Source organism: Macrosteles quadrilineatus, unplaced genomic scaffold, assembly GCF_028750875.1.
Source record: "Macrosteles quadrilineatus isolate MER2022 unplaced genomic scaffold, UCM_ALF_1.0 Scaffold_9__3_contigs__length_116548681, whole genome shotgun sequence".
NCBI classification, from domain to species: Eukaryota; Metazoa; Arthropoda; class Insecta; order Hemiptera; family Cicadellidae; genus Macrosteles; species Macrosteles quadrilineatus.
In genome coordinates this window covers 63,368,839-63,393,329 of record NW_026542602.1, presented here as the reverse complement: position 1 = coordinate 63,393,329, position 24,491 = coordinate 63,368,839, and the positions used below count along the sequence as shown (strand labels likewise).

General features: G+C 35.4%; 2 protein-coding genes across 2 annotated transcripts; one reads left to right on the top strand and one right to left on the bottom strand.

Annotated features, from left to right (window-relative positions):
- The first annotated feature begins 1,209 nt into the window (after window positions 1-1,209).
- LOC129002774 (tRNA pseudouridine synthase Pus10) lies at window positions 1,210-10,156 on the top strand. The gene is made up of 9 exons (XM_054430820.1): window positions 1,210-1,698; window positions 4,087-4,191; window positions 4,737-5,038; window positions 5,557-5,783; window positions 6,614-6,739; window positions 7,514-7,706; window positions 8,232-8,458; window positions 9,169-9,314; window positions 10,038-10,156. Exons 1-9 carry the CDS (start codon window positions 1,486-1,488, stop codon window positions 10,062-10,064), a joined length of 1,566 nt encoding a protein of 521 aa, XP_054286795.1. The 5' UTR covers window positions 1,210-1,485; the 3' UTR covers window positions 10,065-10,156.
- A 612-nt stretch (window positions 10,157-10,768) lies between these two features.
- On the bottom strand, window positions 10,769-21,279 carry LOC129002676 (actin-related protein 2/3 complex subunit 1A-B). Its single transcript, XM_054430664.1, has 9 exons — window positions 21,112-21,279; window positions 20,135-20,286; window positions 18,186-18,294; window positions 17,549-17,721; window positions 15,588-15,705; window positions 14,298-14,476; window positions 13,805-13,908; window positions 13,146-13,326; window positions 10,769-11,430 (listed from the first exon to the last, which is right to left on the bottom strand). Exons 1-9 carry the CDS (start codon window positions 21,176-21,178, stop codon window positions 11,392-11,394), a joined length of 1,122 nt encoding a protein of 373 aa, XP_054286639.1. The 5' UTR covers window positions 21,179-21,279; the 3' UTR covers window positions 10,769-11,391.
- Between the last annotated feature and the right edge of the window lie 3,212 nt (window positions 21,280-24,491).

Genomic DNA, 24,491 nt, shown 5'->3' with positions numbered 1-24,491 from the left:
ACATCTGTCACTGAACAACACCACTTGCGATGTTGCCAATTCTACCAGGCCGCGGCCTGTAGTTAAAGGCGGCCGTGGCTAGAGCCGAGCAGCCGAGCCGACTCGACTCGACACACAAAGAGAAAGAGAAGACAGACAGAGAGACAACAAAAACTAAGAACTAGCACTAGCCTTCGAATAGGATAATATTTCTTTTATTATTTTTAATTTAGTATTTAGTTATTTAATTTATTTCAACTTTGTTCCGTTTTATTTATTATTATTATTTTTTGGGTTAAAAGGTAGCTTGATGATTAACTTTGTAACTTATTTAATTTAATAGAATCTTCAATTTACAGTAGGCTAAGTGGTAAATTAACTCGCTACTTATCTTGAGGTCACATTTTCAATCCTGAACAGTTTGTCAAAATTTGGGCCGAACATTGCCTAGGCCTATACTGATGGCTGTTTTATAACTTATATGTATGAGGATTAAACTTAAGCTTGCTTGTTTTAATAGCCAGCAGGGCCTACCTTTGACTAAATACAACAACCCAGTACTGTACTCAACTCATGAAATATGCCCTCTTCTCAGTTCAGTTTGAGAATTCAAATATTTCTTTCCTTGCAATATCTGAGCCCTAGAAACGGGCTTTTTGAGAAATGTGTATTCCCAAGACAGCTCAATTTGTTATTGAATTAGACAAGTTAGGACGCCGAAATTGCGTAAGTTTACTGGAATATTTTTTAAATTCCTCCGTGATGTTCTTCTATTCAAGTTCTTATATTCATCATGCTGGTTATCAGCCGTGGTAGGCTACTTAATTACTGTAACTTAATGTTAGGATTAAACATTTTCATTGGCAAATGTTATAAGTTACCAGGTTCAGATATTATGATGTACTTATTTATTTATTTGCATTCACTGTAATATTATGAATTAAATTATGGTCTTCCCGTAAAGGGCACATTATGACGTTTGTGACGACAGGCATAGGAGAGGAGTTAGAAGCAGCAGCAGAAGGCACCAGCGCATTGGCAATAATTTACTTGTACTTCGATCTTCCACCATGAGATAGCCGGATCCGATACTAAAGAGTCGATGTCTGTCATCCGGTAGAAAACAAGGTCGATTCTTATCCGAATGCCTACCATATCGTTGTGAACCCAGCGCTATCCCCGGTCTGCTCTGTTTATGTTCTAACTTCCACTTCATGGTTTAAGGTTATGTTATGCTGTTTTGCCGTAGCCGGAGCTGTATGGACATGGTTAAGTTAAGATTATTTAATAGATAGATCAAGCATACTCCAACTTATTTCCCATGAGGGCGTGCCTTTAAATTTTGAATTAAAACTAATTTAATTGCATTCAAGAGATGCTGGAATATTAGACTCTAAAAAATTGTTTTGTGATAGGCCTATGTTTAAACTGAGTGGGTTGCCCCTTAGTCAATAATTTTGACAGTAGTGGTGTGGTTTAGTTTAGACTACGTTAACTAAATTAAATATGACACAACTCCCAGAAACTAATGTAAAGATGACAGAACTCTTAGAAACTAATGTGCAGAGTAATGTACAAAATTTAGAAATGTATGAGCTGTTATCCTCAATAGGATGCTGTAAAATGTGCTCCCTTAGGTTTTTTGGTGAAACCAAAGTTGAAGCCTACAAATTCTTGTACAGTTTAGGTTTTGGACCAGGCAGACACATCAAGACAGAGGTAGGTTTATCTATTTCTCTTTAGGGATACCTAGGCCTATATAACTTATATTTTAGTTAGTTGGCTAATCCTACTGAAGTTAATACGGACAACACTGCTTCATAAGTTTACGGTATTCTGTATAGCCACAATGATTCATTTAAGTTATGTCTACCTAGAATCTTTTTACACCCTGAATCGGAAAATGTAATCATTTTTGTGTCTAATAGATTCCAGAAGTTACTGCACTTAATTAAATAACTAGGACTAATAACAAACTGCAGTTTCATGAAGTAGGCCTAATTCAGATGGTGGAGGTTCGGACGTGTCCATGTTCTATAGGCTAACTCTGAAGGGGAGGAAGGTTTGTGGAGTGGAAACAGCTGTTAGTTTTTTACATTCAATACTAAATAAACAAAACCACACACAATGGGAAAGCGATTCAATTTGTTAAAGCAAACGGTCCTTAACACTACGATGCATAAACCTAATTTGCATCAACATTAGTTATTAACAAATGTTTAAGCTTAAATTACTCTTGTAAAACAGGAGAAATAGAAACGAAAGTCCTCACCCATAGCCTTCACCTGAACCCTCAACGTCCGCTGACTAACTGAATGTGCCATAGACTAAGTGCATTAAAAGCAAAAATGTGTCATAGTGCATAATCTCATGCATAATTTCATGTGTCGGCAACTAATTAATCATATGATATGTGTAATAAGGAAACCCAAACAGTAAGAGATTCCATTATTAATTTAGTAAAAATCTTTATGGCATACTGCAGTAAGGAAGTTAGCCTATTGATTTCAGAATCTTTTTTATATTAAATTAACCTCAGCTAAGCTAATCCAACCTAACTTTACCTAATCTATCTCACTCTCAATTTTCAAAATCCCATTTTAATGACAGAAAATAGATGTAGGGAAGATAGGTCGATATTTATGCAGATTCGCTACTGTATTAGGCTAAGTGTTTTTTAGTTAGGTTAGGATAGGAAGCAGTATAGTAATAATTGTGCAAAAGCAGTTTGGAAGTTTACATCAATGAACAAGTTGGTTCTTTATAACCTAAACTTTACCTTCCCAATCTAACCTAACTTCAAAACACTTAGGGCCAAATACAGTCATGGTGAGGAGAACTTGGAAGATGGATAGAACTTGTTATCTTTTCCACGTCTTCTGTAAAGATTTTTTGGCTCGTAGTTAAGTGAATTTCTTCAGCTGTTGTATTTTATGGTATGTTTGTGGATTAATAAATTAAATGTAGGCCTAATTTTGTTTACCGGTTATTTATTTTTAACTTAATGTTAGTTAGGCTTGCCGTTTATAATTTCCAACCAAGGTATTTTCATTGATTGATTTATAACACCGTACTGTCACTACAGAGACGTAATCTTTAACCCTCCCAGTGTTACTTGACGAAAATTCGACAAGCAGCACACTTTGTGTAGTGTTAGGCCTACTTGTCGATTTTTCGACACGCAGACATCGTTTACGGCGAAGGCTCTATGACTGACTGAATCGGATTGAACTGGATCGAGTTAGGTATCGTTCTTTCCGTAATATTCTAAGCTTTCTCCAGAGGTCTGTCTCAGCGCTGTACGTTCTCTGAGCCGATCGTAATTGTAGCAGACAGCTGACGTGCGTGTATTTGTAAACAGCTAGGTTACTCGGACCGATGACTGATGTGTTTTATTACGTTTATCATTGTTTTAGTGTTAAAAATCAAAAGTAGTGATATACGTGTTGCATTATAAGAAGATTTAAGTGGTTTTGAAGTGCTGGTTGATGATCCTGAAGAAGTAGGTAGTGATATTGATGTAAATTATCAGCCAGATTCCTAGCTATGGTTAGGCTATGCATTCTTAGCTAAACGCTATGTACTGAAATCTGTTTTTTGCCCATAACTTATTTATTTGCAAATCTACTTCCTTATATCATTATATATTTGTAATCCTCATAAAATTTAGAACAAAGTGGCTGTTTTCAAATATTTATAGGCCTATAATTTATACAATTTCATTGAGCGCAAACTTATTTTTTTTTTGAAAATTTTCGAAATTATATTTTTTTTACCTAAAATTTTTTTTTTTTTTAATGTTCCTTATGTTTTATATATAATATTGAAGCCCATGATTTTCCAAACAAAATGGTATATAGAACATTAGAATGAACATTGTTTTAAGCTTCTCAGATCCGTTTTAATAAAACCTTGCAAATGCGCCAAAAATAGGTGGACATTAAGGCCTAAACTATGGACACTTGGAGGGTTAATGGATTAGAGATAGGAGTTAAAGAGGGATGAAGAAGAAAAGAGAGTTTAGGGTAGATAATTCTTGGTAATCTTGTAGTTTGATAAGTTACATATGGTGATATGGCTTTTCTTTACCAATGATGATATTTTAAGGTTAATGAAGATGCTCCAAATGGTGTAAAAAAGTTGGCCAGTAATCCTTGCATCGCTTGCCTCGGTGTGCTTCAGCCTCCGATTTGCGACAAAATCATTGATGAGGTAAGCATCCAGCATCCGTATTCAGTTCTATTACCTAGTTAGATAAATTTTCTCCTAAAATGTGATTCTTTTTTCAAAGATCTTAGTTCTCAACTTCCACAAACACGATACTGAATGATTTAAATTTACCTATGCAGTAAGTTGGAGTACTACGACTATCCTCAGTACTATCCTGATAATTAGACCAATTCGTAATGTACCAAGGCAAAAATGGGGTTCGGATTCCACTATAAACTGTAGGTCCCTTAGTTACCATTAACTGTATGGTCTATTAATTAACAGCTGTGTCTAAGGAATGTCGGCCTTAGTCTTGTTGTAGTTAACAAGACTACAAGATTGCACCACTCATCCTACACTCATCTCCATTCATACTTGGCTTAAAATACCTACTTTGTATGGCACCATTTAATAAAAAAGTATTAAAGTTGTTACTTTTATTACAGTTTAGGGGCAATCCAAAAAGTTGAATGTGACTTCTGTATATAGTCAATGCTACTGGTATACAATCTTAAAAATTGGTTAACTACGTTCTCCATGTATTTCAGATTGTCGCAGCTGTTGAAAAGGAGGAATACGACAATCCCACATTTAACATAGCTTTCTCTATCCCCGTCAGTTTCTATCTCAGAGCCCATGCTGTGCTGGTGTTTCTGCTGGACAGTCATCCTGACCATGTTAAGGAACATTTGCCCATGCGTCTAGTCACTATCGGGGTGAAAGACGCGTGGAAGTACGCCTTTGCTGACAAGGTTGCACAGAGAATAAATAAGAAGTTTGATGTGGACTCGGATTTGAGAATTCAGGTTGATATTCAATATGAGGACGATCATTCAGAGATTGATTGCTTGTGAGTATTTATGTTTGCTAATCTATGTTCTAATAGGGAATTTCAATATATCTTTCAAACCATCTGAGATGTAAGTAAATCTGACTTTGTAGATTGGTAACTCGGATTTTAAAATAGGCAATTTAGTCTTGTATAACATAAAGAATCTGTTTTATTGATATATGTTTTAGCTGCAAATTTATTTAATGTAAGAATCGTTAAATAAAGTGGTATCACTATTAATTATCAATGTTGAGGGCCGAGACCACAAAAAATAACAGTTTGGAATTTTCCAATAGAAGAAATCCATTAGTAAAAGTGTTGAAAATGAAAATTGTTTACATAACCTACATGTACTAAAGGAAGAAGATTGATTTTAGTGTATATAAATAAATCAATAACGATAGCTTGTGAAAAGGGATGGAAGGGAAATTTCATTACATTGTAGTGTCAGAAGAATAAGAATGCATAGTAATGGATATAGATTGGCAGCTTCTCAAGAATTATGGTAATCACGATTATTTGATTTATAATTCTAGATTGAAAATGCGGCCAGATATTTTTAAAGACCAGCGTATCAAAGCCAAGCGTCTCCGCCACTGTGCAGGGCCCATGCTGTTGTATTCTCGCAAGGCCGTGGAAGTGACACTGGGGACGACGGACAGGCAGTGTTTCTCTAAGCATTTCCCCGTCCCCCCCACCATCCCAACACATTCTGCGGTCTGCAACACCGTCATGTTCGAACAGGCACCTTTGTATCTTGGAGGTAAAAAATTCCACATACCCTTGGTTGTTTTTAAGGCCTTGCTTAATTGTACCGGTATTGTTATTGACTTCTGAGAATTGAGTATTAAGTTAAATTAGGACTAGTCAAGTTTTTCAATTCAAAAACTGCTATCATGCTCTTAATAAAATAATGATAAGGTAAATGTTTTAGAGTTGATTCTAATGTAAGTACAGAATCAAGCTAATAAAGAATACATTTACAAATTGGTTTCATATTACCTGTCATCAGTTCCAATAATTATAATAATGAAACTAATTAGTCAATATTGCAGTTCTGGGGCTACTACAATGAATTTTAATACATTTCCTACCTACTACACCTTATCATTTTTCTATGTCATCAAAAGTTTACATCCCAAGGTTGGAATGATGGAATATGGAAATTCTTTTTCATTTTGAAGTAAAAAAACACCGTTCGTTCAAAATTGTATATGTATGTTGTAACACACATAATATACATGTATCCGTGAACGTAACCCAAGTAGGCTAACTTAGTCTGGTTTCGATACATTTGTCATGAATGTGAAGGGCTGAATAAACTTGAATGAGTTCGTAAACCAGCACGTTCGGGTAATGAAAATGGGATGTTATGGGGTATTGAAACTTGCAAAATTTAGCTTTTTCCGATTTTTACTTTTAAAACATGAAAATGTCATATTTTTGGGACAGCCATCTATCCTAATACTGTTGTTAGTTGCCGCTCAGTTATTGAGTATTTTCCAAACTCTGGAACTACCCTAGTCCAGACTGTGCCATATCAAGGAGTTTACAGTGTTGAAAGGTTTGCGCTTAGAAAATATTGTGTTGAAGGTAGATACAACAAGTATACCCGGAGTCTGCCTCAGACTGCCTGGATGGTCAAGGACGAGAGGAGAATGGAGACGTCGGTTCATGAACTGATTGCTGGCAAAGTACAGGCACTCACCAAGGCTCAAGGTATTTGGAAAAGTCCTTTATCAGCTAAGATAAATCTTGATTGTTTACTTTACAACAGCCTCTTGGTCCCTTTCTGTTAATTCACTACCACTATTTTTTTTATTGAAATTCTGTTTATTTAATACCAGATTTTTTTCATTATCAGCTCGTTTTGTTGGTTAGGTTAGTTTGGACTAGTGATATATTCATAGACTAGGTTAACTGTTAAAAATATCGGAATTGCAATAAAAAAAGTAGTGGTAGTGAATTAACGGAAAAGAACCACCTCTCTATTTAGCTCACAGTTTTCTGGTTCTCGTTTTCTCTCCCCAAAACACGGGGTTTCTGTTTTCTAAAAGGTCCACAAGACTGTCTCAACTTGTTCAGACCAAAAACTGCACAACTCTCAACACTACATTCTACCATAGATGCTTTCTGAGGTAAAAATTAAATCCAAAAAATAAGCGTGGTTCGTGTGAACAGTCCTTAAAACAGATAGTAGTCCCATCCTACTACAGGTGCGGCTCACGTAAGCGTGTTGACAAAAGTGTACACATTGGTATTTACTTAAAGTGGGGAACGCGGATTAATGAGTAATAAAATACATGGATAATGGGCTATTTCTAATGTGGTGATATAAAATTGGTCCTAAGGTGTACGGATGTAGGGATTCTACTGTAACTTATTCACAATCTTATTTTTTCAATGAAAGCATAATAAGATCACTATGTGTATTAAATATACAGTATAGTTAGTTTGACAATTTACTATTTTATGACCTCATGTTTGTGGAAGGCAGTAAGCTGATTTCCTCGGGGAGAGAGGACGTGGATGTCCGCATGTTGGGTGACGGACGACCCTTCGCCTTAGAGCTGGCTGCTCCCCGCCACGTGCTGCTGTCTAGTGAGCAGTTGGGGCAACTAGAGGCTGACATCAACCAAGAAGGCGGGGGCAGGATCAGCGTGCATAACCTCAAACTAGTGTCAAAGTAAGGCAGTTTTATGTTTTCAATGTATTCTGATTCTGATTCAATGTTTTCTTTTTCCGTTTTTGTAACTAAATTTAAAATGTGACATGAAAGATTATGTTTTACATTAATTTATTATTTTGATTTGGCTTGTTTAAAAAGTGTCTGTATTGGTGAGAAATTAGTAATTGACATTAATTGGCATTCTGTCGGCGGCTCAAATCAACTATGTTCATTTTGATTCTAAAACTAACAACAGCTTCAACATATAAATGGTATGTCTAATGAATGGCTATGGAAAGAATCTAGCACGGGGCAGTATATTTCCATTTGAAACAATAGGAATGGAGTGACATGTTTTCTTATTTGGCTGCTTATTTGATCAATTTACTCTACCTGTGAAGTAGGACATGGTCAAGATATGGTACTTTTTTTCTTTAAGCATTTTGGGGGATTACAGAAGTACTACTAATCAGAAGTTGAAGTTACTAGTTAATTTAAATGTTGACAAACATGGTTGTGAGTGAAGTATAAAACTTTCGTCAGGTCTGCCATGGAGTTACTGAAGCAGGGCGAGGAGACCAAGACCAAGACGTACACAGCGTACTGTATAGCGTGGGACACGGATGCAGCGACAGTGGCAGCATTGACTACCGAGACACCACTGGTGTTGCAGCAGAAGACACCAGTGAGGGTGTTACACCGCAGACCCATCGCTACCCGACCTCGCACTGTACACTGGATGAAAGTCAGCAACGTCACCTGCGTGGACAGTGAGTATTTGTGCTGTGTGTGCGTTTCAATAGTGGAATTGATTATGTATTTTAGGTGCAATCCAAAATTTGATTTTGGTAAATAAAATTGACATCAAAAGCAATATCTCAATTACAAATGTAATCTACAATCACAAACATGTTTCGCCTCTGGATCTTGTTTTTACAAATACATGGTGCCTACTCTCCAGGAAAACCAGGAAACCTTCAAGAATTTTATCTATTTAAATTATAATTAGAATTTTATTTTATCTGGAAAACTCCAGGAATTAACCCGAACCTCTGGGAATCTGGAGCCCGGTCATCGGAAATGTCGGTAAACCAAAAGACACCCCTCCCCCCCCCTCACGAACACTGGTCCCCGAAGGCTGGTGTTGTCTTGATCGTGGGAAAAGATTATCAGTGTCGCCGAAACCGCAAAATATGCTCACGGGTATTGCCGCGATTGCGGGAGATGATAACTGGTATTGCTTTACTGATAATACTGTTTTAATATGTTGTATAAACTATTATTCCTTGGAAAAGTTTAGGCCCCTGAAAGAAAAAAGTTGCCTTGTTGTACTGTCAATGATCCGTATTTTAGTCTAGCGAGTTCATTTTCAAGCTGTTTACCAAGTAGATGAACAGCTACACTTTGTTTCGATCTTTTTTAGAATCAAAGCAGAAACTAAGAGTTATTCCTGATTTTATTTCAAAGCATTTTATTACAGATAAAACCTACTTCAGACTACAGCTGAACACCCAGGCGGGGACGTATATCAAGGAGTTTGTCCACGGAGACTTTGGCAGGACCAAACCAAGCGTGGGGGAGTTGCTGGGCGGAGTCACGGCTGACTGTTTGGCACTGGATGTTGAGGTGACTATTAGTTGACCCTTGATAGGCAGAGACACTCAGTTATCCGATACTTTGACAAATTAGTCACTAGTTCATGGAATTTGATTCTTGTGTCTTTACAGTTGCATTTTTCACTCTGGTGTCACAGTACGTTCAGTGTATACTATTGATTAATGCGCAGAATAAGTAGGCTACATTACTGTGCTTAAAAAAAAGAAAATAAGATTAGATTACATTTATTTCAAACTCTGTTCTTTGTTTCATCCTTTGATGTATATAGCTGTTTTGTAATATATAAACACAACTCTACATCATTGCATTAAATTGCATTTTGAAATAAATATTTATGATAAATTAACTTATTGTGTGGTATTGTGTCAAATTCATTAATAAAAGACTTGACTCGACAGAAAATCAGCTATAATTCTACCACCATACAAGTTTCTATTACAAGAACCTAGAATGACAAATTAAACATCTACAAAAATTAATGTAAATAAAAAATTACTTACTGATAGTAACAAGGAGCAAGTTCATTACAAATTTGGCTTTAGATGTTGGTCACAAGATACCATAAAGATAAAATTGTAATTTGAATTTGGTTACTTTTATATACACTATACTATCATCAACGTATATTTTTAAATTGTCTAAGAAATACTGCATGTTTTTTTTGTATGTTCTCTTATGTATAGATGTGACTATATTATACATCAGTGAGTATTTTATGTTGTTTTGTTGCAGAGTATTGAGCTACAGTGGCCCCTCTAGCAACGGCTATTTTTATATAATAAACTGTTTATGTTAAAAGCAATGTGTTTTCTTGATTCCGGTATTGTTGTTTCACAAAAATTGAAGATAACCATCAGAGTTCCGCATTATAACCCTTAGTGGTACAGCGATGTTATCAGCCTCAGTACGAGCGCCGCTAAGTGACTATTCATATTTCATTTAGTACACAAAAATGCTGTGGACTTATGGGCTGGTTAATGCACCAGTTCAGTCTGAATGCATTAAATTAATTATCAATCGTCGATTTACTTTGATCTAGTTGGTTCACTGTCACTAGTGGTCAACTGATGTTTTTGATTTTTTTTTTCAGTGACTAAACAAAAAAGTTACATTTTTGATTCAAACACTATTGTTTGTTTTGAATTGAAAGTAGGTAACTTTTAAGTGTTATTGTTTATTTTAGTTGTAAATTGTCACTTGGTATTTTGTTTGAATTATCAACTAAGTGTTTCTTGGATTTAAGTTTTTAAAAACCCCACGAAGACTGGCTAAGTGACTATTTCTTACTATGCAACACAATCTTTTATATTGAACCTAAATTTGTGACCAGTTTATATCAGAGTATCGGCGTATCAGACATTACGCTTTTTAGATTTTGTAAAGGAATAAGAAACAATCTAATTCAAGATGTAGTCTTACTGTATAATCACTTGGGCAAATTGTGGGAAAATGAGAAAAACATGCACAATAAAATCAATTATTTATTGTGTAAATAATACAATACTAAATTATAACTATAACAATGATTAAAATACAATATTTTCAAACAAAAATAATATTTAGTATAAAAATGCTCTTTGTAAAAATGCAAATTTCAATTCTGAATCCTAAATTTCTTTTCCAGTCTTATTGAATAAAAAATCAAAGAAAGATTATTGACTTCCTTTTTACTAAACAAATAATTAAGTTGGATTTTCTCTATGCCTAGGCAACATACTTTTTGTAGTATAGAGTGATGGGTGATTTTTCTTAACAACTAAGATAAAACACTCAAATTTAATAAAATTTTTCGTATACTTTTATTTAATCTATGTTAATAATTTATTTGCTAACTAAAACAGAATTTTTAATTTTTGAGTTGAAAAATTGCAATTAGTTTTGCCAGAATGAGATTTATTTAACTGATGTGGTGAGTGAAAATTAAAAATTCCATCATGAAACATGTGAAGTAAAACTTAACTTTTAGCTTTAATTATTTTATCATACCGGTACTCAGGTTTTAAACCAATGTTCAGAAAAATATAATAATATGCCTACAGACTTCAGAATTGAAAAATTAATTGTAAAGCTTAACTTATAATTATACTTATGCGATTTTCAGTCCTTGCATCCCTCCTTCCATAGACTGAAACAAAATATCAATATTGAGTTAAATAATGTAGGCATGTTATATTAATATCTGTAAATATGCCATCTTTTGGTTTTAGATTTTTTTTATTTAATCGACCACCAAATATAAATACCCCCGCCGCAGCAAACCTGCAGACTAAGCGAATTTCCATTTGACTGATTGGATTTACACTGAAATGTCTACTTAAAAATATAACATCTATTCCCGATTTAAATAGAATTAGTTTAACAAGTACTTAGGTTTGCTGCATCAGGGAGGGTAAAACTGTTTTTTTTTTTGTAAAATGTTAATAGTTAGTAAGAAATAAAAACATTTTCCAAATTTGATCAAAATATGTTCATAAACAAGCAAACTACAACAGTTTACTCATTCTCCATAAGAATAACATGGGAATTTTAAATTTACAATTTTTTGGAATTTTCTCCGTAACCATTAGGCGCATAATAACGCTTCAATATACTAAATTATTTGTTTTTTGAAGCTCTACAAAATGGTTTGGAAATAAATTGCTAAATTTTATGTTTTTTGGGTCAAAAATGGGAAAAACCTATTTTTACCCCATAAAACCCCCCGTAAACATCCGTTCCCATGGTCCGATCATGCTGGATCGCGAATTCGTTCGAATAAACGTAGGTTTACACGTTTGTACAAAATTTCATCAAAATCGGATCATTTTTGCTCGAGTTATCGTGCTGACGGACACATATATATAAAAACATTATTAAAAACTAAGTACCCTTTTTTTTAATTCATTTTATTTAACAACGACGATTATGCCATAGTCATGTTGTTTTTATATCTAACAAAATCATTTTTTATTAAAATCAGATTTTGTTAGATATAAAAACAACATGACTATGGCATAATCGTCGTTGTTAAATAAAATGAATTAAAAAAAGGGTACTTAGTTTTTAATAATGCTTTTATATATCAAAATAGTAGCCCTAATCACTACAGTTTTCTTAACAAATATATATATAAATATATAAATATATATATATATATATATATGAATTTGAACGGATGGTGTTTTTGGCCTCTAGGGACCTCAAAACGAAAAAAAAAATCGGTCCCGCGTCCAGGTCTTACCATGAGTACTACGGTAATAGCTTATTCCCTATATGGGAAATTCGCTAAAAGGAACATTTTGGAAGCACTTGTGAGGTCTGGGTAGACCTCTAACATAGACCACAAAGGAAAAAGGTACTTATATATTATACCGACAACACCAATTAACCTAATCCAACTAACCTTAGTGTGGTTAAGTTAGGTTAGGAAGATTTTGTTATTTAAAATTGTTATTTGGAAGTCGATTTATTGGTGTGGTCGGTATGATAAGTAAATACCAGGAAAAAGGTTTTTACGGCTTTTTTATTCTCTGTAATTGCAAAACTGAAAGGAAAATTAAATAGTATTTTTTTAACAAGTATTACAATCTGTAAGTGGTTTGTTCTATTTAACATTTTGGACAGCTAGTCTATAATTGGAATATATGAGATGTCTACTTCAGAATCAAAGTAAAAGTTCCTTGAAAAGCTCCTAAACCTAAACATCACTAGGACTTTACAGCATCTCTGAGATAAAACGTAAAGCGTATGGCAAATTATTTAATATACAACAGAGATTTTGAATCCTTGTTTATCATGATGTATTCTACGACAGCAAAGATTCGATTTAGGTATAAGTTACGAACTGGTGGCGATTATTACCTGAAGATCCCAAATAACCAGTTGTCCGTCATTGCCACTGGTGGACACTTTGGTTGCGTTCCCCTTCACGCCTTGGTAAATGCACACACATGTGATGGCGTTCTGGTGTATCGTGTCTAGAACTGTGTCCACATTCTCCGACCTCGCATTCCTGTCGAAGCTTTGAAACTTTTTCATCGCACTGAAAACATAACCAAACATTATTGAAATGTAGGGAAAATGTGCCCAAAACTGAGGCCAGTGGCTACATTTCTTAGCTGACCCAAACCTAGCCGAATAAGTTAACTCAAGAAAAGAGTTCCAGGTAGTTTAAGTTGGAAGTATAAAGAAAGTTCACAACACAATAAAGTTAATATTTCGCCCTAACAAGGGTTTCTTCAGAAGGAAGAAGTAGAACGGCAGTTACAAAACTGGCACTATTTAAACAAAAAAAATCAGTCAGGAAACAAGTCAGTAACATGTGACTTGAATGCATTAATGTTACTGACATTTGGTCAACTGTACGCATATTGTTATAATTTCTTGGGTACATTTGGATTTTTAAAGGTTGCAATCAGTCTTGAACGCCAAGACAAGTAGGATTTCAAATTCAGTATTGATTTCATTACAGTACTTGGACTATTCATTAAGTTCTTTAGTGATTATGAGAGACAATGTACCTGAGACCAGTTGATTCTTTCTTTGTCGACATATCCAGCTTCCCTCCATGTTGTACATGTCCTGATTCGTCAACTAAATAAATCATAGGACAGCATCCATGACCCTGGAAACAATAAAAAGAGTCTTGAAGAAAACAAAATTCGGAAGTAAGCCTATTTCTTTTACAAAAAATATGAGTCACCAGAAAGTCAATATCAGAAGGGTTATCACAATATTTAGTGCAAGTAAAAGTTAAAAATGTATTTAGTTCAATGAAAAATGAAATTAAGGTTTTGGGCAGTCGGTAAAATTATTATCGAGAGATTATACAAACGATTGCATGATTAGTGTTAACAGACTAGAATCAAAGTAATCATTATTAAAATGAAACATTTGATTTGACGCAAACAAGATGCCTCAAGAAAGAGGTAAGTCTATAGGCTACCTTGAAAAGCAACCTATGAGTTCCAACTTGGACAGAAGACCCTTAATTTGTACACTCAAGGTTCTTACCGCAGCCACAATGGTGTTGGACCCGACCCAGACGCAGGAGAGGAACGGCAGATGATCTGTCCGCAGTTTGGACACGGCATTGTTGCGGTTAGCATCGGCCACACACACTGAAGCATCGTGCGAGACCCAGCACACTCTGGTGCCACAACCAGAGAAACTTACACTATGGATCCATCCTCCTAGACAACAATAAAGGAAATTGTATAGCCTTCGCTACTTGAATAAACGGTATCAGCAATATGACACATTCTGTAGTAGAAAATCACTATTACAAATCCAAATTTCAACACATGAAAATAAAAGGTGTGGTCTGTAGCCTTTGTACACATCCACACACACACATACAGACATAGCTTTGAAAACTACTACTTCAAATAAATTTTTTTTATGAAAACAATACTTTCTTTATACAATATGTTTAGGGGGAGAAAGTAAAAGTTTTTTAACATCTTAAATTAAATTTATTGTTTTATTTTCATGTCTATTGATTAGTTTGGTTAAAAGATTGAAGACACAAGTACTAACTTTGCCTGAAAAAGGAATCAATATCAATAGTGTAATAGGAATAAAACTCTTTTTGAACCAAGCTGATGGTTTAGCTATTGCTATAGAGTGAGGATATAATTTTAAACCCACTCCATTTAATTAGGTGGGCTATCTCATTTAAGGTGTGGCTTTATAGTATAATTCTATGGGGAAGAAAAGTCAGGTCTATACGACGGCGTAGAAGGGCCATGGAGTAACATTTTTTTTGTAGAAAATTTTGACTTTTAATCTCAAAATTTTGACTCTTAATCTCAAAATTTTGACTTTTATTCTCAAAGTTTTGACCTAAAATATCAAAATGTTGACTTGTATTTATTGCAAGCGCTTTTACAACTGGAGCTCAATTCCTGTTTAAATCATCTGGTTTTGAGTGTTAAATTAGGTACCACCAAACTCTGTAAGTAGGCTACTATAACCATAGAGATGAATAGATAGACTGGAGTCACTACTCTCTGGTTGAACATAAGAGAAAAGCGTCCCATCCAAGATCGCCGCTTGTGCCGTTATGTTGGTCATACTGTCTCGGTTGGTTGTACTTAAGTCTACTTACTGGTTGAGATTAAAGTCAGAATTTTACACACAAAAAATGTTACTCCATGGCCCTTCTACGCCGTCGTAGGTCTACAACATAAACTAATTATTTTTTATTTATTTTACAAACACAAGAATGTAGAAGCATAGTGCTTGAAATGTTAATAAAATATCTATAAGCACAGACCAATAATTAAAAAAAAAAAAACTCACCACCAAAACTAGAGTTCTGGAACTCGGCTAGCATCTGACCAATGGCCGCAGTTTTACCCCAAGGGGTGGCGGGGGGAGACTCGTCGATATCCTTCACATACGCAGAGTACACTCTAACCTGTCGACAAGCGAATTATAGGCTAAGATAAATGTGGAGGATGGACAATTTGTGATTTTTTCAATCAGGGCAAATCGTACAGAGTTGGCTACTGCATTGAGTCGATATGATAGTGTACTTCACAATTCACACCCTTAGCATGACAATGTGATAACAGTACCTAGGGTACTCCACATGAACATTGAGGGCCCAAAAGTGGCTGTAGAACTTGACCTAAGAAAAATATCTTATAGTTTTTACAACAATTACACAAACACATTATTTGAAGTTGAGAGTTTATAACTTGGTAAAAACAACAACGCAACAAATAAAGTAGTCACAAACATAATTCTTGTAATAGTACAGTAAATATTTACTGAACTATTACAAGAATTATGTTCATACCTATGAACCCAGGTATGCAGTACAGTCTACTTAAAAACACTCAATAAATCAAAACTTACAATAACTAAAAATAAAAGCTCAGTGCGTAGAGAATCTCTTGCCATTTCAAAGTTTTACCATGTAATTTTTATACACTTAGTATTTCGGAGTCAAGCAGAGGGCAGGCCGATTTGGAACATGCAGTAATTCAAAGTTTCGTCGGCTAAACACTCAAAACTCAAAGGGAGATTCCTTCATGACATAACTACATAACAGGAAACTGTACATCCTTGTTAGCACAGTAGTTGTTATAATGTCATCAATGACGCAAGAATCAGCAAAAAGCAAACAATTTTTTTGTAAATAGACTACTATAAGTGTTATAATATACTTATGTATAATATACTTATAATATAATTATGTTATGTATACTTACTATAAGTATACAACTACTATACAAATTGTGTATAGTAGTTGTATTTTGGTGGTAATAATTATGGAAGAGGCAGGTATGCTATTGAAGGTGGTATCGTTGACTAGGTCTATACACTTCTCAACTGACTTATACTCTCTCACTACTAATCAGCTACTTATTACTTATTACGTGTGCGTCTGTGCGAATCGGCTGCAAATATCACTTCAACGCTTTTCACATCGTAAAAATTGCAGAATTGCTGTTTTGTTGTAAAATTATCGGATTTAAAATGCATATCGTATAGGCGTAAGATGGAATAAAAACATATTTGGTCACACAACATTTGTTTACAAGATGATTTTTCACATTAAAACTGCAAGAAACTTTGCCTTTATTTGTGTAAACTAGCTGATCTGAATTGTACATGGTTTTAACTGACTACTGAATTCCCGTACGTAGGACGGGCTAACACCTCGTACAGTTATTAAGAAAAAAAAACTCTTTGTGATTTGAATAGGCCTAGTTTATTTTTCTCCCAATAAATTGAATTTCTTGATAGTTCAAATTTCTTTATTGGCCCACCAATGACCAGGAGTCTACTGTAATGTATATCTAGGAGCGAGCTGGTCCAGTAATAGAGTGCAGGACTTTGATCCTGAGGTCTCGGGTGATCCTGCCAATCACTGTGTATTTTAAGTAAGAGATAATACCGCGACCCTGTAGGCTTAGCCTGGTAAATGTAATGTGGTAGAGCCTAGGGTCCGACAATGTAGAGTTGAGACAAAAATAATAAAAATTAGCAGCTGTGGTGTTATTTATAATTAGGTTAACAGCCTAATTTCAACATTTTTGTCAAACTTTTGTTACAACCTCATAACTCTCCATTTAAGAACAATGGGTACATCAACATTCTTCTTGGTTTAAGCACCAAGACAATTTTTACAATAGATTTTAGTTTGATGACAAATCACCTGTCAATCATTGATGTAACGTGATGATAATAAATAAATAAAATGAAAAAAATAAAAGAAGAATGTTTCTTCTTTGGTTTTATAAGTGGTTCACCTTAAAATCAGTGGAGCCAACCACAAGTAGATAATTGTTGGGATGCCAGTCGAGAGCCGTTACAGTAGATTTGATTGGTTTCTTGATGTGTTTTGACACCCACCAATCATTCTCCCCCTCAAAGTAACAAACAGAGATAAGTTTTGCTCCTGAGCCGACAGCAAACTTGTTTTCTGTTTGGACAAAAACTATATGATTATGATATTAACACATGTATGATTAGTTTGAGGATAAATGTTTACACATTTGGGAAATTACCTACCCACTCCAAAGTTTGGCCATGAACTCATAAAAGATAAACTGTATGTGAGAGAAACTCTCCTAAAATAACCGGTTTATGACTCAGGAGAAAAATGACAGTAGTAAATTCTATGTGAGATAGGCCTTTAATCAGGGGTTTTGTAACATTTTAACTTGTGTATACTTACCATCTTGCTATGTGTAGGCTTATAAGCTACCAAAAACCTTATACAAACAATATTTTGGATGAACTTGTTTGTGTTCGTAAGATAATGGAAAAACAAGTGCAAATAGGCATACCTAATGAATAGTCTCTAATTTCTTGAGTTCAAAGGACAAAAAAGAAATATTAATTTGAGTCAGCCTAAGCGGAATGGTAAAATAATTGTTTACTCACCTTTGGGCGACCACTTGACGCAGGTGGCAGCCCTGATGATTCTCAGTAACACTAGAGTTGGTTTCCATTTACCATCGTCACTAAGGGTCCAAACATAGGCATTGCGGTCCTGTAAAATATTGTGTTTTAGCGAATTTCCCTATAGGGAAGTAGCTATTACCGTAGGTCTCATGGTAAGACCTAAGCCCGGGACTGATTTACTTTTTCATTTTGATGTCCCCAGAGGCCAAAAACACCATTCGTTCAAATTTGTATTATGCTTCAACCTGGAGGCGAGTTAGCGTAGCGAATGAGCTAACCTGAAGGCAAGTGAGCGCAGCGAACGAGCTCCAACCTAAAGGTGAGTGAGCGTAGCGAACGAGCTCCAACCCAAAGGTGAGTGAGCGTAGCGAACGAGCCCCAACCTAAAGGTGAGTGAGCGTAGCGAACAAACTTCAACCAGGACGTGATTGAGCCATGCGAACGAGATAATCTTGAAAATTAAGAAGTTAAACGGGGCAAAGCCCGCGGGTTACAGATAGTATATATATATATGTGTGTCCATCCGCACGATAACTTGAGTAATTTTTGTCCGATTTTGATAAAATTTGGTTTGAAGGTGTAAGGCGGATAAACTTGAATGAGTTCGCGAACCAGCATGATAGGACTATGGGAACAGGGGTTTATGGGGGGTTTTATGGGGAAAAAATAGGTTTTTCTCATTTTGATCCTAAAAACACAAAATTTCACAATTTCTTTTCAAACCATTTTGTAGAGCTTAAAAAAACAAATAATTTAGTATATTGAAGCGTTATTATGCGCCTAATTGTTACGGAGAAAATTAAAAAAATTGTAATTTTAAAATTCCCATGTTATTCTTTTGTTATATGATCAAATTTGGAAAATACATTAATTTCTTACCAAACCACAGTACCTTTTAATATTTTACATTTAAAAAAACTTGTTTACCCTCCCTGTTGCAGCAAACCTAAGTACTCATTAAACTAGGCCTAATTCTGTTTAAATAGGGAATAAATATGATATTTTTAAGGAGACATTTTAGTTTAAATCCAATCAGGCAGATGGAAATTCGCTAAGTCTGCAGGTTTGCTGCGGCGGGGGTATTTACAGATAGAAAAATTAATTGGATAGATAAAAACATTTGTACACTAGCCTTACCATGACTAAGACCATGGATTAGTGATGTGACGAGTCGAGTACTTGCGACTCGATACCAAATCGGCGATACTCAAGTACTATTACTCGTGAACTAAAGCTTACTAGATTTGCCGCTACGAGTCCATAGCGCTTGGGTTGGGTGCATTTAATAATCGTCTACTTGAGTCGAGACTTAATGTTGTTCCAGATTTTGCCACTACGAGTCGACAGCGCTTGTGTGCTTGACAGTTTATAATACTACACTGTTGTTGACTGTTCAAGATAGCCTATATTATATAGTTTCAAAACCATCCGCTACGAGTACATAGCGCTCGAGTCAATGGCTTTAAGTCAGGATACTGTTTATTATTAATATTAAATCTCTTTTGTTAATCCAACAAAGTTTTATAATAACCAATAAAATCCATAATTAATTATTAACTCAATGTGAGATGAATAACCGATCTCGCTCTCATCTTAAATCTACACAGACAGACAGAGTACAAAACGAGTCCGAACCAAGTCTGTCTGACTTCTGACTCGAGTAAAGGGACTTGAATCAATAAAAATATTTCCAAAATTCTCAGCTACGAGTCAACAGAGCTTCGGTACTATATAGGTAAGAATCGAGTCCAGTACTCGGGTACCGACTTGAGTAGTTGCGGTATCGAGTCGGGAAAGTATTCGACTCGTTTCATCACTACCATGGCCTGTAACACACGGTTAGTTTTAAAATAGACTTAGGTGGAACAGCATGCACTAGACGAAATCCAACTTATTGGTCAGAATTTCATGGTAGGCCTACAGCTTACCGCTGAACAGGTGACGATTCTGTTGGAGTTAGGAGCCCAATCGATGCCAGTCACTCTAAGATCGTGTTGATTGAGCACATCAAGGAGTATCCAGTCGTTTCCATTACGCTGATAAATATGGACCTCATGGTTGTTTGGAGAAAGGGCAATTTCTGCATCAAACAAGGTAGGCTATATTTAAAATACAATCATACCCTTATACCCCAATCCAAACAGGTTTAATAGCTAACAAATAAATAAACTACCAGTACCTATCATATACGGTAACTGGAGGCTTTTGATAACAAAAAGTATAAGCTACAGTAGGTCTCAGGATAAAGAAAAGTTAATTCTGCAATTCTCTATTTTATGGGTGTTTCTTGCAGTATTTGCTTGCAATACTTGTCCCCGGGTTGTGGGGGCTCGGAACGCCATTGCCACAATGATACGATGTACAGCCATCGGTGTTCGTGGTGGTAGTGGATAGAGTGCTCGGCTGAATTTAACCTTCATTCGATTTTTTCATTAGCCTATCAGCAAATTTGGTTGGTTAGGTTAGGTTATGTCAGTAACTGCCGGACGCCTAATCTACGTCCGGTTTCCGGATGCGTACCCTCTGCGAACAAAATAACTAAGTAGGTAGCTATTCTAACCTAACATAACCTCAAACGAAAACTTGAAAAGTTATTTAGTGTGGAATTTAGAAAATTATAGCTTAATAATATTCAAGCCTTTACACATCTATCAAGTTTAAAACACTGTAAATCTAAATGAAATTTAGGAAAGGCTTATTTAAGGGGAAAAATATCAATTTTCCTAAGACCAAGTCAAAATTTAGCAAATATGACTAATAGACTAATACATTGTTAAAAATGATGTGCAAAAATATTTCAGCAGGCTGATACGACAGGAACATGAATATGCCTAGTGAATGACTAGCCTAGGAGTGTCTCACACCGTCTACGCTACTTTTGATAATGAAATACTTCAAAACTTACGAGTTCTATCTTTGTTCCACGCGTGGCAAGTAATGGGATACAAGAAAAAACTATGCTTTTCAGACATTGGTGTTCTGATAAAATTATTTCACTTCAAAAGATGACTAACCACACCTTTAATCGGCTTGACAAGGGGTCTTGTATTTACCACAGTAGTCGAGTACTCTGTTGTTTTTTAGCAAAGTGACAGTTTTATGAAGTTTATATGTTGGTACTACTGTCTTTGCAGCCGTCAGTCAAGCATAGAGTAACAAAACGCAACTGATTACTCTAAGTAGCTTGTATAAAAAAATAACAAATGGAAACATTCTGGACATTCACATGTTTTATACAATTTCCTTTACTATAATAATAATAAATTCATTTCAGTTTTTTGTTATAACAAAACAAAAACCCCCATGAAACCATTAGTTTGCTTGGCTAAAAAACGAGTTTCTGCTTTCCTGGATGTAAGACATATTCCCCCCTCCCACCAAAACTCAACAAATCAACATCTAAATCCAGATTCCATCCTCCAGCTCCAAGCCTAGACCACTCAGCAGACCAGAACAAAATACCAACCTGCTAACCTGCCTGCAGTCCAGGACTGCAGTTGAGTTGTCAAATTAATCTAACATTAGCCTGACTTTCGGATTAAATTTTAAAGACTACAATAATTATTATTAAAAAAGTGATCGTTTTCTGTTAGCATTGATAATGAGTAGAAACGACCAGGGAATGGATAGGTAAGTCATAAATTTTATCTCCAGTTGACAATTAAGTTATGGCTTTGTTGTTCTTTGGGATGTAATATCTTAGGCCTAGCCTATGAACTCCACAATAGTGGTCCTCTAAACTTTTTTTGAATTATAATGTTAAATTTGCTTGAAATAACTACACTTAAATGTATGATAGGCCAGCTGTTTCTGTATATTAAGTTAAGCTAACATTTAAAATTTGCCCTTGTAATCTATCAAATATAAATAAGTAGGCCTAAGTTACAAGGGTTTAAGTCAGTTAGGCATAGTTCTTTTAGGGCCCACTGCTAGTTATAAGGGGCATTAAGATACCACAAAGTATAATCCATATCTAACTTAAGTTATTTAGCCTATGGTCAGTATTTTGTTTTTGTTTCACCCTCCGTTGTGTTGCATTAAAATAAGTTAAATATGTAAACTCCGTAACCAAAACACAGCTTAGGCTTAGATGAATGGTTTGAACTTGGCATTACTCAGCAATAAATAGTGTGTGTGCTTGTAAAAATCTATTGCTGATAAGTTTGCAGAAAAATATGGCCGTGCAGCGGAATTACCCAGATAAGTTAACTTAGTCATGTAATAAGTTAATAGACATGTTCACACACACGACAGTATCTAGGTCATATAGACCTATACTGTACCAGGAATGAATTTTGGCCATACAAAAGGAGTGTAAAATGGAAAAAAAACCACGTTAAAAGATCGATTGCTGGCCCTTTTTTGTGGGAAAATACGGCCGCGTAACATAGTAAGATAAATCACGAGATAAAGGACTCTTTCACACTCACGACAGTTTTAAGGTCATATACCGGAAACGAACGTGGTCATAAAAAAGGGACGAGAAAAGTTAACTTTAATGTAACTCAAGCTTAAGTCATAAGTTATTCCATTTCTTGAAATCAATGTCCTTGTTCTTCTTGTCATTCCTTTTTGGTCCCATGAAAATTCCATCCAATAACTTAGTCGTTCCAGCATTTCTTCAGGAGTAAGTAATTAACATTAATTTCCTGGACAATACTTAGGCTACTTAGCTTCAGTTCAAGAAAATGTCTAAGGGGGACTTTGAAAAACCTTGACCTTTAATTAGTTAGAGTGAGTCCCAAAAGAAAGAAAATAACCAAGGTTTAAAAATTTGAAAGTTTCCTGACAAACCTCTTTGGACTTTTATGTTAGTTACCGGTACTTACTGTGACTCACACTCTTTTAACATTTGCTGGTGTACGAAGGGTTTTTCGGCTTCCACCGATTAATTTTTTCAAGGTTTAAGCTGTTAAATCCTAAATAGTTTTACCCTGTTTCCTATAGTTTTCCAATCTGGAACAGCGCCGTGTCGACCAAGGATGGAATGTCCATCACCATCATCTCCTTGGAATGTCCTTGGTCCATCACCTCTGGGTGTTAGCATAAGAATCACTATTTTTTAAATAGGTTTCCACAGCAAAATCACAGTGTTAATAACCCCATAATGTAGCACAATGTTTACTATAATGACATTAGTTTAATTGATGTTATAAACACAGCTGTTCATTCGTTCTCATGTGAACTTATCATGTGACGGAAAAGAATATTGGGGTGCTCTCATTGCCCCACTCAGTAGGCTACTCAGTAGTTTTAAATCCAATTTATTAGGCATAAATTGTACCTAACTGTGAATATCTCCAAGATCGTTAACTGTAGAAAAAAACCTTATCAATTCAACCAGTGGAGTCGTTTATCGAAGTTCTGTCTGAACAATGTTTATCAAAGTGCTTGGTTCACTCAAGTTCAATTAGGTAGGCCCTAAAGTTTATTCTCTTTGCCTATGATTTGATGGGCATGCCAATGCCATAAGGGGTAGGCTATTTAGATACTAACAAACTACAAGTAGCCTATAATCTATAGGCCTACTCATTTATGGTCAGTAATTGTTTGGTTTTCATCCTACTAACTTATACTACCTCTCTTAGTAACCATTTTTAGATAACCTAATATGGCATTTACAAAAGTTAGGCCAATGCAGAGTTTTTTATTTTAATTGGTTGAACTTTTACCGAATTAGCTCTAAAATATCCTTTGCTAATTCAACCTAGACGTAAGTTAATCATCAAATGTACTGCTGAAGCACATTAAAAGAACTGTGCTAAACTAAGCCACATGTTGTGTCTTTTACAGGATGCACGCCATGAATGGTAAGCGTGGTCCTCCGCCTCAGAGGTCCAGAGACATACCTCATTCCCAGCACGAAGACCTCATCAAATACATCTGTGACTGTAAGTGTTTTAAGTTAAACAATGGATTACAGGTGGCGGGGAGTTGTTCCTAGTTGTCTTTTGTTTAACTCCATTTTGCAGAAGATTGCATGTGATACTAGTTGTCGTACCTTGACCGGGGAAAATAAAGGGAGGATAAGGTATTCTTGTTTTTCAACTTTGAAAACCCATTAACGACGACTTACTTTAGTATGAATTTTGCCATAAGATAGTTGTAATGCTAACCACTTGTCCTCAAGTAGTACGTCGAATCTAACCTATGTGTGCTTATAGTGACAATCTACCTATTGGCCCATGATGGTATGGTAGCTCAGTTGGCTAAGGCGTTGCACTGAGAAGTGTAGCATTGAGGTCTTTCTGCATACGCGGGTTTGAATCCAGCAAATGCTGCGAA